A 13,486-nucleotide genomic window follows, 5' to 3' on the forward strand; every position below is an offset into this window, starting at 1 on the left:
TCAAAATAAAAAAGCAACTCATAAACTTGGATAATAGGACCCTGTTTTTGATTCTGTTCCATCCAAAAGGCCTCTTGCAATTGTTCTGCACGCCCTGTTACCACACTGTTGTGGCATTTATGTTACCCTATTTATTTAAGAAGTCACATGTTTTCAGTAACAGCTATGGTAGATCACAAGCAATTGTTGCCTGTGAGTTGTGTATTCAAACCCTAGAAGGCATGAATTCTTCTGACACAGACAGCAGTTCATTCATAGAAAATGTCCTCTGCTCATTTATTTTTAAAATTTTTTTCCTTAAATCTGCTGCATCAAGGTCATATTGTTGGTTTTGAAAAATGCATTTGCGGTTAAGGGTGGTCGGTAAGACTTCAAATATTCAATTGTGAAATCCTGTTATGGACACACAAACACTTTGCCCTCCTACAACATGGGAAAAACCAATGTGCTCTGAATAACAGCAGTTAACTGTGTAACAATACAACTTCTTGGATGCTAAAAGGCTGCTGGATGACTATCTTTTGTTTCTCACTCAAATGAATCAGTTTCTCTCTGGGCTGAGTGGCCTGCCTGTAGGGCAAATTCCTTCACCTCCCCCAGTCAGCTTCTTCACATCCGTGTCACTAAGAAATAATAAAACTATAAGTGGCACAGTAATAACAAAGCTATAGCTGTATTTTCCAAAAGGGACAAACTTCCAACCAAGAAAGCCCAATACACCAGAAGAGTTAGGTCCTGTTTTTGTAGATGTCTGATTCCATTTTTCCGAAGGAATGGTTTGATTTTTGGGGAACGGATAGGGATGGGGTGGGAAATACATTGTGTATTACAAAGCCATCATGGCTCTGTGACATGGAGTCGTCAAAAGCACCTGTTTCCCAATAGGATTTGTCTTCCTGGTCTTCTGCTGATGAATTGGACACCTCGGGGTCTGTGAGTCCTACATCAGGAAGAAGCACCCCAAACAGGCAGAGAACGGTAACTCTCCACTGGTCATTTTCAGTTAGCCCATGGGAGGCCCACTGGGGAAGGACAGTATTTGTGCCTACTGCAGGGTCCGCAGGCTCTCCCCACAAGAAAGCAGGAGTCCCTAAACAGGAGGGGGTTGTCACACGGTGACACAGTAAAGCGCTGTTTCCACAGCCCTGCTGCGTGCCCTCCCCACACACACTCGGGAACCAAAAAGAGCAGTTCTGTGTTTCAGAGGAATCAGGGCTCAACGTGTGGTTGGTGTGCAGGGAGAACACCTACTTTTCTTGCTCCAAGGGCCATCTCTAGAATGGTGCTCCCTGTCCCTTTGGTGGCTCCTCCTTTCAAACCACCACCACCATGGTCCACCTAAAAGAAGCACAAAGTAGGCTTCACTTAAGAGGTGGACAAAACTCTGAGCATCTCCTGAGGCCATTGAATTTATAAGACAAGCAGAGGTTCTGTTGACTCTTAAGCGAAGCTTCAAAATAGTCCTGGAGGTTTTCAATGACAGTGCCACCCCTAAAGTGGCAATAACCCACGCCGACTCACCCACCCGGCCAGTCGGGGCTGCCTCGCTGGCCTGCAATGAGGAGGAAAAGACAAACTTGGCCTCTGCTACCCTCTATACCTTGATTTCTCTGTGTAATTAGAAGCTTTTTTTTTGTTATTTTTTTTTGTCTGGCTTTATGATTATGGTCATTTTTATTATCATTCCATTTTCCTTAGTTGTTAGAAGTATTGGTTTCATTTGTTACTTTTTTTGTTATAAACACTTAAGTTCTATGCTGATAAATGTTATGACCTTTTTTAGGATTGTTTTTACTACATTCGCTAGTTTCCTATAGATCCTAGTTTAAGAATGTGAAGGAATACTGGCTTTTTGAGTCAAATTTTAGCTTTCATTTAACTCCAGTATTTAACTTGTTGGGTCTTTATCACTTTACAAAGAACAATTTCCTATTACAATTGTTGTTTTTTACCTACCAAGAATTTTAGTACTGTTTCAGTGTTCTAGAAGATGAAAAAATAATGGCGTGGTATGGCATATTGAACTTCATATTTATTGTAAGTAAATAGACAGAGATCATTGGTTAGCATAGAGCCATTTGTATTTCTGCCATGAAAAGTGGGGGCAACATACCCACTGTGGTATGGACTCCTGAACCACCACAATTTGTGTTTCTTCAATGACTAATAATATAGATGCAAATTTATTTTGTTTCTTCCACGAAAGAAAAGCCAGTTTCCTTAATTCATGGGTACTGACCATTTCATTTGATTTATTTTTCCTTTGCTGCACTTTTAGTTTAATTTTCATCAGTAGCTTGTCTTTATTTGCCTGGACTGAACATTCTTCTTTCTTTACCCCTGTTCATTGCAAACAGCCACGAGGCAAATGTAGTCTCTCACAGCCTGGACCCTCTGTCAACAGTCCACATAGCAGGTACCTTATTCTCCTGGTTTCCACACTGTTCTAGAACTGCAAGAGGATGATGAAAATTGTCCATGATTTAGGTAGGCCTCTGTCGGGTCTGCCTCAGGGTAGTTGAGAAACGACTCATTTCAGCACATACGCCTTCCTAATAAATTGGAAGAAACTTTTCTAAGTGAAAAGTACAAGTAAATCTCAGAGCATAACATATTTGGACCCCACCAAAATTTTGTTTAACTGTGCATAGGCCATCTGGTACTTTTCATCAAATGGTATTCTGTGTGCACATGAGGATTCAATATGACGGATCGCACCGCCGGCATTTGACTCATGGCAGACTTTTATCATCCTCTTTATTTCTAGATTTTACAATAAGACAGGTAATAGATCAATGGATTTTTTTTTACCATTCCCAGAACCCACAAATCTGAATAAAATATACTAACATCCCCAGCTTTTTATTTTATTTTCGTGTTTTATCCAGATTGTGGGTTTTGGATTCTCAAAATGGCAAGTCCTAATTTGGTATTATTAAAAATTTATAAGCACCTTCTCTCGTCTGCTTATCCAACAATTTCTCTTCAGCCAGCACACTCAGTCACTCACCTTCCTGACCCTTGGCCAGCTCCTTCACTCTAGAAACAAGATCAGCCAGTGCCCCTGCCCGGGAGCCTCCAGAGAGCCCACTCACAGCTGCCATCTGCTTGACGCCTGGCTTCCCACAATCCCTCGTTTCTGCAGTTAGCGATGCTTCGCCTTCTCTGTTGTTGCTGTGACGTCTGTGCTCCCTGCCCTTCCACTAATCAGTCCGTGTTTCCCCAGGCAACTCTGTAAAAATGAAAATACTGTCCTCGGAGCTGAGTTTATCATTCCAATCCCAAGCAGTTCACTGTTAAAGGAGTTTCCCTTCTGGAAATTGGTCACCCCTGAGCTGGAATCTAAATTCCTGGAAGGAGGGTGGGGCATGAGGGAGCTTAGAACTGTAAACAACCCCTTGAGTAATAGCTGTAGTCTTCCAGCTGTGTGCTGAAGGCACTGGCTGTTTGATTTGGTCATTCCCACTCAGCTGAAGTATGCGGAATGTATTTTGATGTGATTTCTGGTTTTAGCCTCCCTTTAATATGTTTTTTTTTCTTTCCCTTTGGTTTGGCTTGAAGACAATTTTGTGGGGGTTTTTTGTCCATAGCAAACTATCGATAATGAGATATTAATGGAGAAAAATTCACAGGGATTTTTGAACATAATGATGGACTTCTACAGGTGCTCTGATGCTTTCTTAGCTCCCCACAAGAAAAGACAATCGTGTACTGGAGACAGATCATTGTTTTATATAGTCCATCACCTCTCCACAAATTGCTGATGTGCCGTGATGGGGAATATGATGTGTCAAAGATGGGGACTATCTCCATAGCATTCCTTTTAGGATACCAGAGATTGCTTCTTTGGTTGACATAAATGATGGTGATACGAAGGGAAAAATCCTCTTATTAGGCAACAGCAATAGCAACTGCCCTTTGGTTCCCAAATATCACATTGATCTGCTCTGCCAATTCTTTCAGAAAGTTGCACAGGTCTTCTGAAAATGTCAAAGGCATCTTTTCTCAGGGCACCGAGTGCTTCCCTACGTCTCCTAACAGGGCTTTGCGGCTGGAACAGCCACATTCTCACTGTGACACCCACAAGGGGCCTTTCAGCTCTGCTCTGTCCAGCACTGTTTATTAACCTCTGTCTGAGCAAACAGCCCAATGTTCTTTGCTGCTTAGAGGGCCTGGAATACAAATGATCTTCAGCTGAATGGCAAACTCCATCAGACACCTTGGCAGACAGGTCGTGGTTGAACATTCTTGGACTTCTTAACTCCTTGGCACCTCTGTGTAGGGTGCACCCAACCCCGACCATGAAATGGGGAGTCTGCTGTGAAAGAATGAACTTCACTCACAATCCAGGCTGTCACGGTGTTCCTTGTCATGGAGGCTGATGAGTACCTTGTGTTTGATCTTGCACTGGTCCAGCAAACTTGAAAGGTTGTTGCAGAAGCACAAACAGTTTACAAGGTTGACCCCAGTTTTCTGCAAGGGGAAAATTTTAGACACGTGTTCTTCCTGAGAGAGCAAAGAGACTGAGTTGGAAGAAACGGGTATTAATTTGAAGGGAGGGGTTCTTCTGTTCTTTTTGTTGTTTAAAGTCAGATGATAATATCAGTTGCTTGTCTGCTGTATATTTCAGTTTGATTGTGTGGTCAGTGTTCTATGTCCTCTTACACAGTATTCTAAGCTTAAATACAAATTGATGCCGATATTTACTCTACACCTACTAATTAGGTGTACAGGCCCTGGGCCTACAAAAGTAATACACTGTGGTTCCTGCCATTAAAAGCTTTGCAATGTGTCAGAATCTAGAGATTCTCTAAATCAATTACAAGGGGCTCCCCAAGACTCCTTAAAATCATAAACATTTGGGAATCACCTGTGCATGCATTCATAATAACTGTTCATAATATTTGAGATTAAAGGTATTTAAGAAGTATGCTTTTTGAAGCAATGTTTATGATGGTCCAGCTGGTACCTTTTTTCTACTTTTGACTTAAAATTGTCTAACTGATCAGTGGCCAATAACTCTTCACAACTCTACTGTGGATTAGTTGAAGTTGACAAATGGGAAGTTTTCACTCCAATTTCCAGCAAGCCAAAGGAATAATTGCTCTGTAGTCTGGATAGAGTGAATTGGTGACTTCATTCCAAGGTTTAGAATTGTAGAATGAAAAATTTCCCTGCACACCTTAGGTTTCTGGCACCTTCTACACAGAGAACTAAGACAAAATGAGAAGTGGCAAGTGACTGGCTGGAACACTGAAAGGGAGGGAAAAAAGACCTCATTTTAAAATGTGTTCGAGGTAGCCAAGTATATTTAAGCAAGACCAGTTGGTTTTTTGCGTGTACACGGGGGCATCACTGTAAACAGTATTCAGTTTCTGGTGGAATTTTTGTTCTTTTCTGTCAGACTCCAGCCTGGGGATCTGTTTATTCAAAGTGTCTAAAGAGCCTCAGCATAAAGCAGTCTTGCCTCCAAGGCAGGCTTGCCACCCGGGTTGAGGGCTGCTATAGGTTAAGGTGCCAGTATGTTTCTTTTTTAATATTGTGAGGTGTGCACTCCCACTGTTTCCAGGGAACAAGTCAGGTGCTTTGGGAAATGCATCACATCTTTGAAAGCAAGACTAGTAAATCCGGACTGTTTCCCTGGGAGAAAAGGCTGAAGTCAGCCAACCCCTTAGGGTATGCGTCAGCACATTCTTGCTTTAATATACAGATAATAATGATAGTTGCTGACATTTATTGAGCTCTTAATGTATTTTAAGCACCATGCTAAGCTTTACTTATCTATTACCTCATTTAACCCTCACAACATCCCGTGACATGGCTGTATTCCTTGTTTTACAGGCCAGGACAATGGGGATTTAGAGGCATGAAGATTTAGGATTTGAACCCAGGTCTACCTGACTCTGGATCCCAGTTTGTTAACCTCTCTGTCTACCATTCACACAAGAGTAGGCAACAAGAACATGGACAACCTAGATACTTCCTCACAATAAATTCCTGTAACTCTACTGCCAGTGTTAGCTAACAAGTAACAAAGGAATTGGAAGTTTCTTTTCACTTGTGTTTAAATGATGTATGCACAGAATTAACTCGTCTTATTTCCTTGATTATGTAAAATTTTCCAGATGAGTCACACTTGATGTGCACACTCTCAGGCTTCTCACATCTCTTGGTCATACTTTCTTTTTTGTGGTGTGTTACATATTGCTCCCTCCACTATCATCCTCTTTCTCCCACAACTATATGTATTTTGGGACAGAGATGAAACAACTGGGTAATTGTTTACCCAGAAATTTGAATGAGTGCAAGGAGTGAGAAAACAGTAAAATATTTACTTGGAGAGAATTAGGACATTTTTGCTAGATGGAATTATGTGAAAAACTGCCATTGATTAAGTTCCTTGAATAAGTTCACACATTGAATTTTGCTCTATAAACACAATCTCAGCTGGCATCCATTTAGGTAATAAGGCCATTGGCAAGTGATGAGTGACTAAGTCAGTAAGTTGTCTTTGTTCTTTTCCTTGTCAAATTTCCCAGGACTCTTGAACTTAGGTGAATTTAGGTCAATAGATAAGTGTTAAAAGCACCCTTTTACCCTGGTATCATTAACCTGTTGGTTCTAGAAGCTCTAGGACAGATTCACCCTAAAGAAGAGGCAACTTTGGGCATGTTGAAACCCTCCTGATTGCCCCAAGGGGGGGCTTTTTTCTCAGTAGGTAAATTGGACATTTCCAAGAGCAGTCAACTGCATGGAAGCTCCCTAAGCACAGTATGTTCTCTTTGTCCCTAACTCAGCCCATTACTTCCTCCCACGTTGGCATTCTTCAACATTAGAAGGAACATGCTAATTAAATTTTAATAAGGAATGCTCTTGATGCTGTGCAATGTGCCATGTCCTTCAACAGACTCTGTAACATATGAGCCCATATTCCAAAGATGGTGACCTTTCTGCTTGTTCTCAGGAGTGGACTAGTCAGTGTCCAACCCTGGTTTTGATCTTGATCTTTGGCCTAATTGCTCAAAGAAGCTAATAATTGACAAACAGGGGCTCTTTAGCTCATCAGTCAGATGGTATTATCAATCATGTGCATAAATCTGCCCATCACTGGTGTCCTTAAATATCTCCTAAAGAAAGGAGTCAGTTAGAAATCTCCCTCATTTTATTTAAACATTGAATAACGGAGAAACATGGAGCTCTCTTGTGCTTCTGTTATAACTCATCCAGTGACAAGTGGCGAGTGTTGTTTGAAGAAAAATCCCATCCAGAGTTTGTGGCTAGCTGTTCTGTCCTTCTCAAGACACTTTAAGGCAAACCACTGAATTCAAAAACTGTCAGAGCCAAAATGATTTTAGGATATGAATGCATCCTTCACCTCTGTAAATAAGAAAACTGAAGGCTAGAGAGACTAAATTACTTGTCTGACATTGTACAGCTGCTGCAAAATAAAATGTCGTCGTCCGTACACTGACTTGATGATCCATGTAAAACTGTGAGTCTCTAGATTAGAGACGTTTATTGTAGACATGAGGAAACTACTCACCTCCAAATATTTTTATTTTCTTTTTAAAGATTGGCACCTGCGCTAACAACTGTTGCCAATCTTCTTTTTTTTTTTTTCCAGCTTTATTTCCCATCCCCGCCCCCCCACTCCCTGGTACATAGTTGTATATCTTAGTTGCAGGTCCTTCTAGTTGTGCGATGTGGGACGCTGCCTCAACGTGGCCTGACGAGCAGTGCCATGTCCGCGCCCAGGATCCGAACCCTGGGCCACCGCAGCAGAACGCATGAACTTAACCACTCGGCCACAGAGCCGGCCCCCAAATATTTTAAGATACAAATATTGCCTTCTTTGCTTCTACGTATGAGATACCTGTGACATAATATGACCTGGATGACCTTCATGCATGTCACCAAACAACAAAACGTTGCAGAGAGCGTGGTAGGCAGGAACTTGGGAACCCTGACTTCTTGCTAGATCTGCTCCTTTAATTGTGGGATTTGGGGCCAGTGAATGATCCTATCCATAGAGGCCAAGCTCTAGAAGTTAAAGTCCCAGGTTGAAATCTGAATTCTGCCACTTTCTGGCTGTATAACCTTGAGCCAGTTACTTCACCTCCCTGAGCTCCTATCATCTATAAAATGAAGATAAAAAGCACACTGAGGACTACTGTGGGAATTAAGTGAGAGAACCCAAGATAAATGCTTAGCGTGCTGCCAGCAGTTAGAAGAGTAAATGTTAACTCTCCTTAGTTTGAAGATGGATTAGATACTCTTTAAGGCCTTACCTCAACATGAATATTTTATAATTAGGTGACTCCAGAAGTTTCTGTTCTCCCCTTCCATTAATAGGTATGTGACATACTTCTTTTGTGCTCTGCTATATTTTCGTGTAATATCCAACGTTTCCGATTCACCTCATTAGGAATAACTCTTTGGCCTTAGCACAGGGGCAGTTAATCGGTTTGACCACTAGATGGTGATTGAATCTTGTGGCCTCTCAGCTGGTAGACTATTTGTACTGTCCAATTAGTGGCAGACGTAAAACGTATAAAACATGGAACTTTCAAGTTGGAACACCATCTGGAGTAACTTGAAGGGTTTGAAGAAGAGGGGCCACATAGAGGTGAAGAGAGTTGTTCAAGGTTACACAGCCGTTGGTTGTAGACTTCACTCAGAAAAGAACACAATCCCAGTTTAGGCCAGTGACTTGTTTTTTCCTTGCTCTGTAAGAACTGCACTAGAAACACAGCATGCTGCGTGGCTGCTTGGGGCCCCTGCAGGACTATTCTGTCTGTCTCAGATATTTTTTTCATGGTTTAATGAAAGAGTTTTGAGTAGTCCCTCTGTTCCCTTTTAAGGGGATTATGTCAGTTTTTTATTTTCACATTTATTTTCTTTGGTGCCACCCCTTATCCCTCACTGATACCAGTGTAATCTGTTTTCAGAAATTAGCAGATAATGGGATAGCTGGAAACATAGTGTTTTCTTGAAAAACATACAGAGTAACAAGTAGAGTTTTGACGCACCTTCGTATTTCTCCAATGGCCTCACGTTCAATGTCCTTAGTGATATTTCAACCATTAAGGACTTCATACTACATATAGGGGAATGTGTCTCGTTGGTACATCTATTTTTTTTTACTCCTGCAATGTTTTATGTGTGTGTGTGTGTGTGTGTTCATATGTGTACAAAATGCCTCTTGTAAATGACATTTCTTTGTTCATCTTTTCCACTAGTAACCAAACAAAACAATAATGAATGCTCACAAAGAGGAAACGGTTCACCCCACTCAGGACCTACTTCCATATTCACTATTTCGAAGGCAGTCTTTCTTGTGAATTCTGAAGTTCATGCTTAATCTTTAACCCACTGTTTAAAAGTAGATGGGAAAATAAACGCAGATTGAAAAACTTGGAACTTTGAGGCTAGAAGGAGCCTTCAAGATGACAACCTATCCCCCTCAGAAAAACTGTCCGTTTCCCAGTCACAGAGCTAGTGACAGATAGGATCAGCCTAGAATCTCTGTCATTCAACACCAGTGTTCTGCAGACTGACTCTGCTGCCTTCCTTGCTCATACAGCTTTGGAACCCACTAATGTCAGGGCCAGGTGCTGATTCAGTGCAAGATGAAACCAGGGCGTACTCTGAGATTCATTAAACTTTGTGGGTCCGTGCAAAATGACTGCAGCTCTTCTGATGCCCGTTGCGTGGATTTTGTCACATCCAGGATGCCTAGATGGTACACTTTATGTGATTCTGACAGCAACTAATTTTGCCTAACAGTGCTCCTGATATTGTTAAACCAAAAATGTTCTGCATTAAACGTCCACATTTTAATTATCCTGGATCTACTTAATTTATGTTGGTAGAGTGTGTGTTGAGCAATTATCTTTGTTGATGGAAAATGTTTTACCCAATTAGGGGGTGGGATTTGAACCCAATTAGTTACCTTGAGTTGACTGACTAAATGTTTGTTTTTCATCAATGCAGTTTCCAAACAACCTTCATTTGGTGGTGGGGAGATCCCCTGGGCATACTGCAGAAGCCTGGCTGCGGATTGCCAGGTTGGGTTGTGTTTGGCATGGTCCTTTAGTTTCCAGGAAGGTGAGGAAGCAAAAAGCAACATCCATCCAATATTTGAGAGATTTGAGTTATTTATGTCAATTCTTCTCTCAGGTCCATAAAAGGTGGCTCCGATTCCTCCCTTTCTGAGCCTCCGCCAGCTCGGTCCGGCCGAGCCTTCCTGCTCAGAGTCCTCCGAGCGGCTCTTCCGCTTCAGCTTCTCCTGCTGCTCCTCATCGGGCTCGCCTGCCTTGTACCGATGTCAGAGGAAGACTACAGTTGTGCCCTCTCCAACAATTTTGCCCGATCATTCCACCCCATGCTCAGATACACAAATGGCCCTCCTCCGCTCTGAACCAAGCACAGTCGCCGTCTGCAGCAGTGCTGGTCACATGCGGAGGATGTGGCCAAAAGTGATCCCAAACTCGCAAAAAGAGGACCCAAATCTTGGCGAATGCCCTCGGTGTGGCGGCTTTAGTTCTCCTGCCATGTGTGCAAATCATGGCTTCAGAGGTGGATGATAAACCGTAACAGGAGGCGAGCAAATAAAAGATTTGGAAGAAATTTTATTTGAAACTCTGATCCTCAGCATTAGAGATGAAGGACCTCCAGTGCTCCCTGGATGCGTGACTTCTGGGCTTGTGGCCCATTCTCTGGGTCCCCAAGGACTTGAGTAGACCGACTGGGCAGCTTTCCCACGGTGCTGCTCCACCCACTCAATAGATGATGCTACCTGGCCGCCATGTCAGTGTTGAACAGTCCGACAACCAACCAACCAACCAGTGCTGGAGAGATTTTAGAACCTTGTACCATACAATTTTTAAGAGCTTATATGGCAGCTTCCTTTTTACCTTGTTTTCCTTTTGGGCATGATGTTCTAACTTTTGCTTTAGAAGCACAAGCTGTAAATCTAAAAGGCACTTTTTTTAAAGTTATAAAGAAAAACTGGATGTAATAAATAAGAACATGGAAGGCTTTATGTGAAAAAAGAAGTTGAATGTTATAGTAAAAAAAAGATATTTATGTATGTACAGTTTGCTAAAGCCGTTTTGTTTGTATTGATTTCTTTGCATTTATTATAGATACTATAAAATATTTTGTCTGTGCTTTTTTTTGCCTAAAGAAATGACTTTCGATTTCCCTATCAAGCAGGCACTTATTGGAATGCAACCTAAATTATCTTTTTTGCAGAATGAATGAAGCTGAAACATAGGTATATATTAACGAAAAAAGATGATTCAAGGCAGTGCATATTTAGACATAGAGAACTCTGGATGATTCCTTCCTCCTTCCTCTTTCCACAGCCAATCATCTCTCTTCAACTCTTGCTTCCCGTCATCTGTCGTACTCTCTTTTCTTTTCTGTTCCCTTTGCACAATTGGAAGAACCTCCTATGATCTCCTGACCCCTTTTCCCCCTTTTCTACTCCATCTGAAGTGTACCCAACAGCCACAGGAATTTTCTTAAAACTCATATTCCTTGTTTGCTCCAAAACCTTTATTGTTTTTCATTGTCTACCAGAAGAGAAAGCATTTTAGTTTGTCTTTCAGGTCCAAATACAATATGATTTTGTTCTGCCCCTCTGATCTTGCCAACTAGTGGCCCTTGTGGAATTGTTTGGTACTCATGGTATTTAATCCATCATTTAATAATCAGAGGCGGATGATTTATACAAAACCTAGGTTTTGAGATTCTCTTGAAATGGAAAGTTCTGGCACCCTAGGTGCATGTTCCCGCGCCACAGTAATTGCTGGAGCTGCGTGGATGCCATCCCTTACAGAATAGGAAGAGAAGTTTTTACATCTGCACTTAAATCCTGTCAGCCTCTCTCATTGCCTGTACCAGCCTAACTCTTGTAGGTATTTAGTTCATAAATCCGGCTCTAAATCGAGAATTTAAACCAAGTGGAGGAACTCAAAATTACCTGAAACTGTCTTCCATTGTTTCCCTAACGTTCGCAGCCCCAGTGCCTTCTCAGCTAGGGGTCCTGAGGTCGGTCAGGCTTTCTGATTTCTGCAGACCTAATTCCCTCTCTGTGGGCACAGCCTGGGAGCTTGCATTTTAAACAGATGCCTGAGGTGATTCAGTCCTACTCACTTGAAAAGCATGCTCTAGCAATTCTTAGCTCCATCTTTTTGTTCTCACCAACCTCCTCCTTGAAGACTTTCCTGATCGCTGTTGGACTATCTTTGAGACTTCCCTCTCCTGAACTTTCCTCATGTGGCATTTCTCTCATACTTGTCCTGCTTTCTACTGTCAGGTTATTCCAGCCTCATCTCCCCTGGACTCCCACTCAGGGAACAGACCAGAGTTGAGCTGTTCTTTGAAGACAAACCCATGAGTAACGTGTTGCCTATCTCCCTGCTTCTGGGAAAGCTGGGGAGATTGGAGCTGAAGGGTGCCTTCCGCCTTCATCTGAGATAGGTCACTTTTTAGGCCTCACTTTGCTCTCTCTTCACGTCCCTGTCACCCCAGCTCCAAGTACCTGGAAGTCATGGTCTTGCGCTTCAGGGGACACATGTTGCCCCTGTGATGGAAAGTGCCACACAATGAGACATTAGTCGTGGAAGAGGCCAGCACAGAAAGCTGCAGAGCCATTTCTTCTCCATGTTGCAATTCACTAACTTGCTAGGCATCTCCCATCCATGAGGACTCAAATATTAAAAGCGGCTGAGAAAAAAATTTTCTTAAGAAAAATCTTAGAATGTAGTCCCATTTGTGCCTCTCTAAAAACCCTTGTGGAACATCCAATGGGATGCATGATGTGCATTTCTATGGAATTTTTTGAAGGCTTACACCACAGAACATTGGAACAGGACAGAAGTAGGAAGGCCCAGAGAGTGGAAGCATGGAAGCTGTGAGGTGATGGCTTCCCAGATGATGATATGAGCAGTCTAGCAAGGACCAAGCCAGCCACAGATGAAACTAGGATGTCTGCCTAGAGCCCTCACGATCCCACATGCCTACTGAGGGAGGGGACACAGGGTCGCATTAGGAGCATGCTCACTTGCACCAGCAGCCACCCTGGCAACAGAGAAAGAGATGATGTTCAACAAAGACTTTGTGGATAACGTGGGGGCTTTGAAAGAATATTAAGGAGATAAAAGGACACTGATGACTGTTAAAGAGGCTCTCATTTCGGGAGTCGGGACTTTCAGGAGCCCTACTGTGGCCTGGTGATAAGGAGTGATGTCCCAAGAGAGTGACCATCAACTGACCAGGAAGGGTGGGATTCATAACATTTTGCTAATGACAGTTGCACAAGCAACAAGAAAATGTTAGAAAAGCTAAGGAAAGAGAAAATCCCTAAAGCTAAGGTGGAGAAATAAAGGGTTAGAAATAAAAGTAGTGACTTAAGAAGTCCAGGGAGAAGTGAAAGGTTTTCGTGGAAGCAATGCCTGGGGAGCAGGAATGTTGCCTT

At 42.3% G+C, this 13,486-nt stretch overlaps 1 protein-coding gene across 44 annotated transcripts in view; it reads left to right on the forward strand.

Moving 5' to 3' along the window:
• The window catches only part of SYNE1 (spectrin repeat containing nuclear envelope protein 1), a 442,051-nt gene extending 430,891 nt beyond the window's left edge, over window positions 1-11,160 (forward strand). For 32 of the 44 annotated variants that reach the window (XM_070256132.1, XM_070256133.1, XM_023632822.2 and 29 more), the window contains 3 exons: window positions 886-978; window positions 2,358-2,416; window positions 10,180-11,160. In XM_070256132.1, the coding sequence (XP_070112233.1) occupies window positions 886-978; window positions 2,358-2,416; window positions 10,180-10,420 (393 nt within the window). In that variant the 3' untranslated portion in view covers window positions 10,421-11,160. The remainder of the gene's footprint in view (window positions 1-885; window positions 979-2,357; window positions 2,417-10,179) is intronic. The other 12 variants (XM_070256144.1, XM_070256147.1, XM_070256149.1 and 9 more) reach the window with 1 other exon arrangement.
• Window positions 11,161-13,486: the final 2,326 nt, after the last annotated feature.

This window comes from Equus caballus, chromosome 31 (genome assembly GCF_041296265.1).
Source record: "Equus caballus isolate H_3958 breed thoroughbred chromosome 31, TB-T2T, whole genome shotgun sequence".
Lineage (NCBI taxonomy): Eukaryota > Metazoa > Chordata > Mammalia > Perissodactyla > Equidae > Equus > Equus caballus.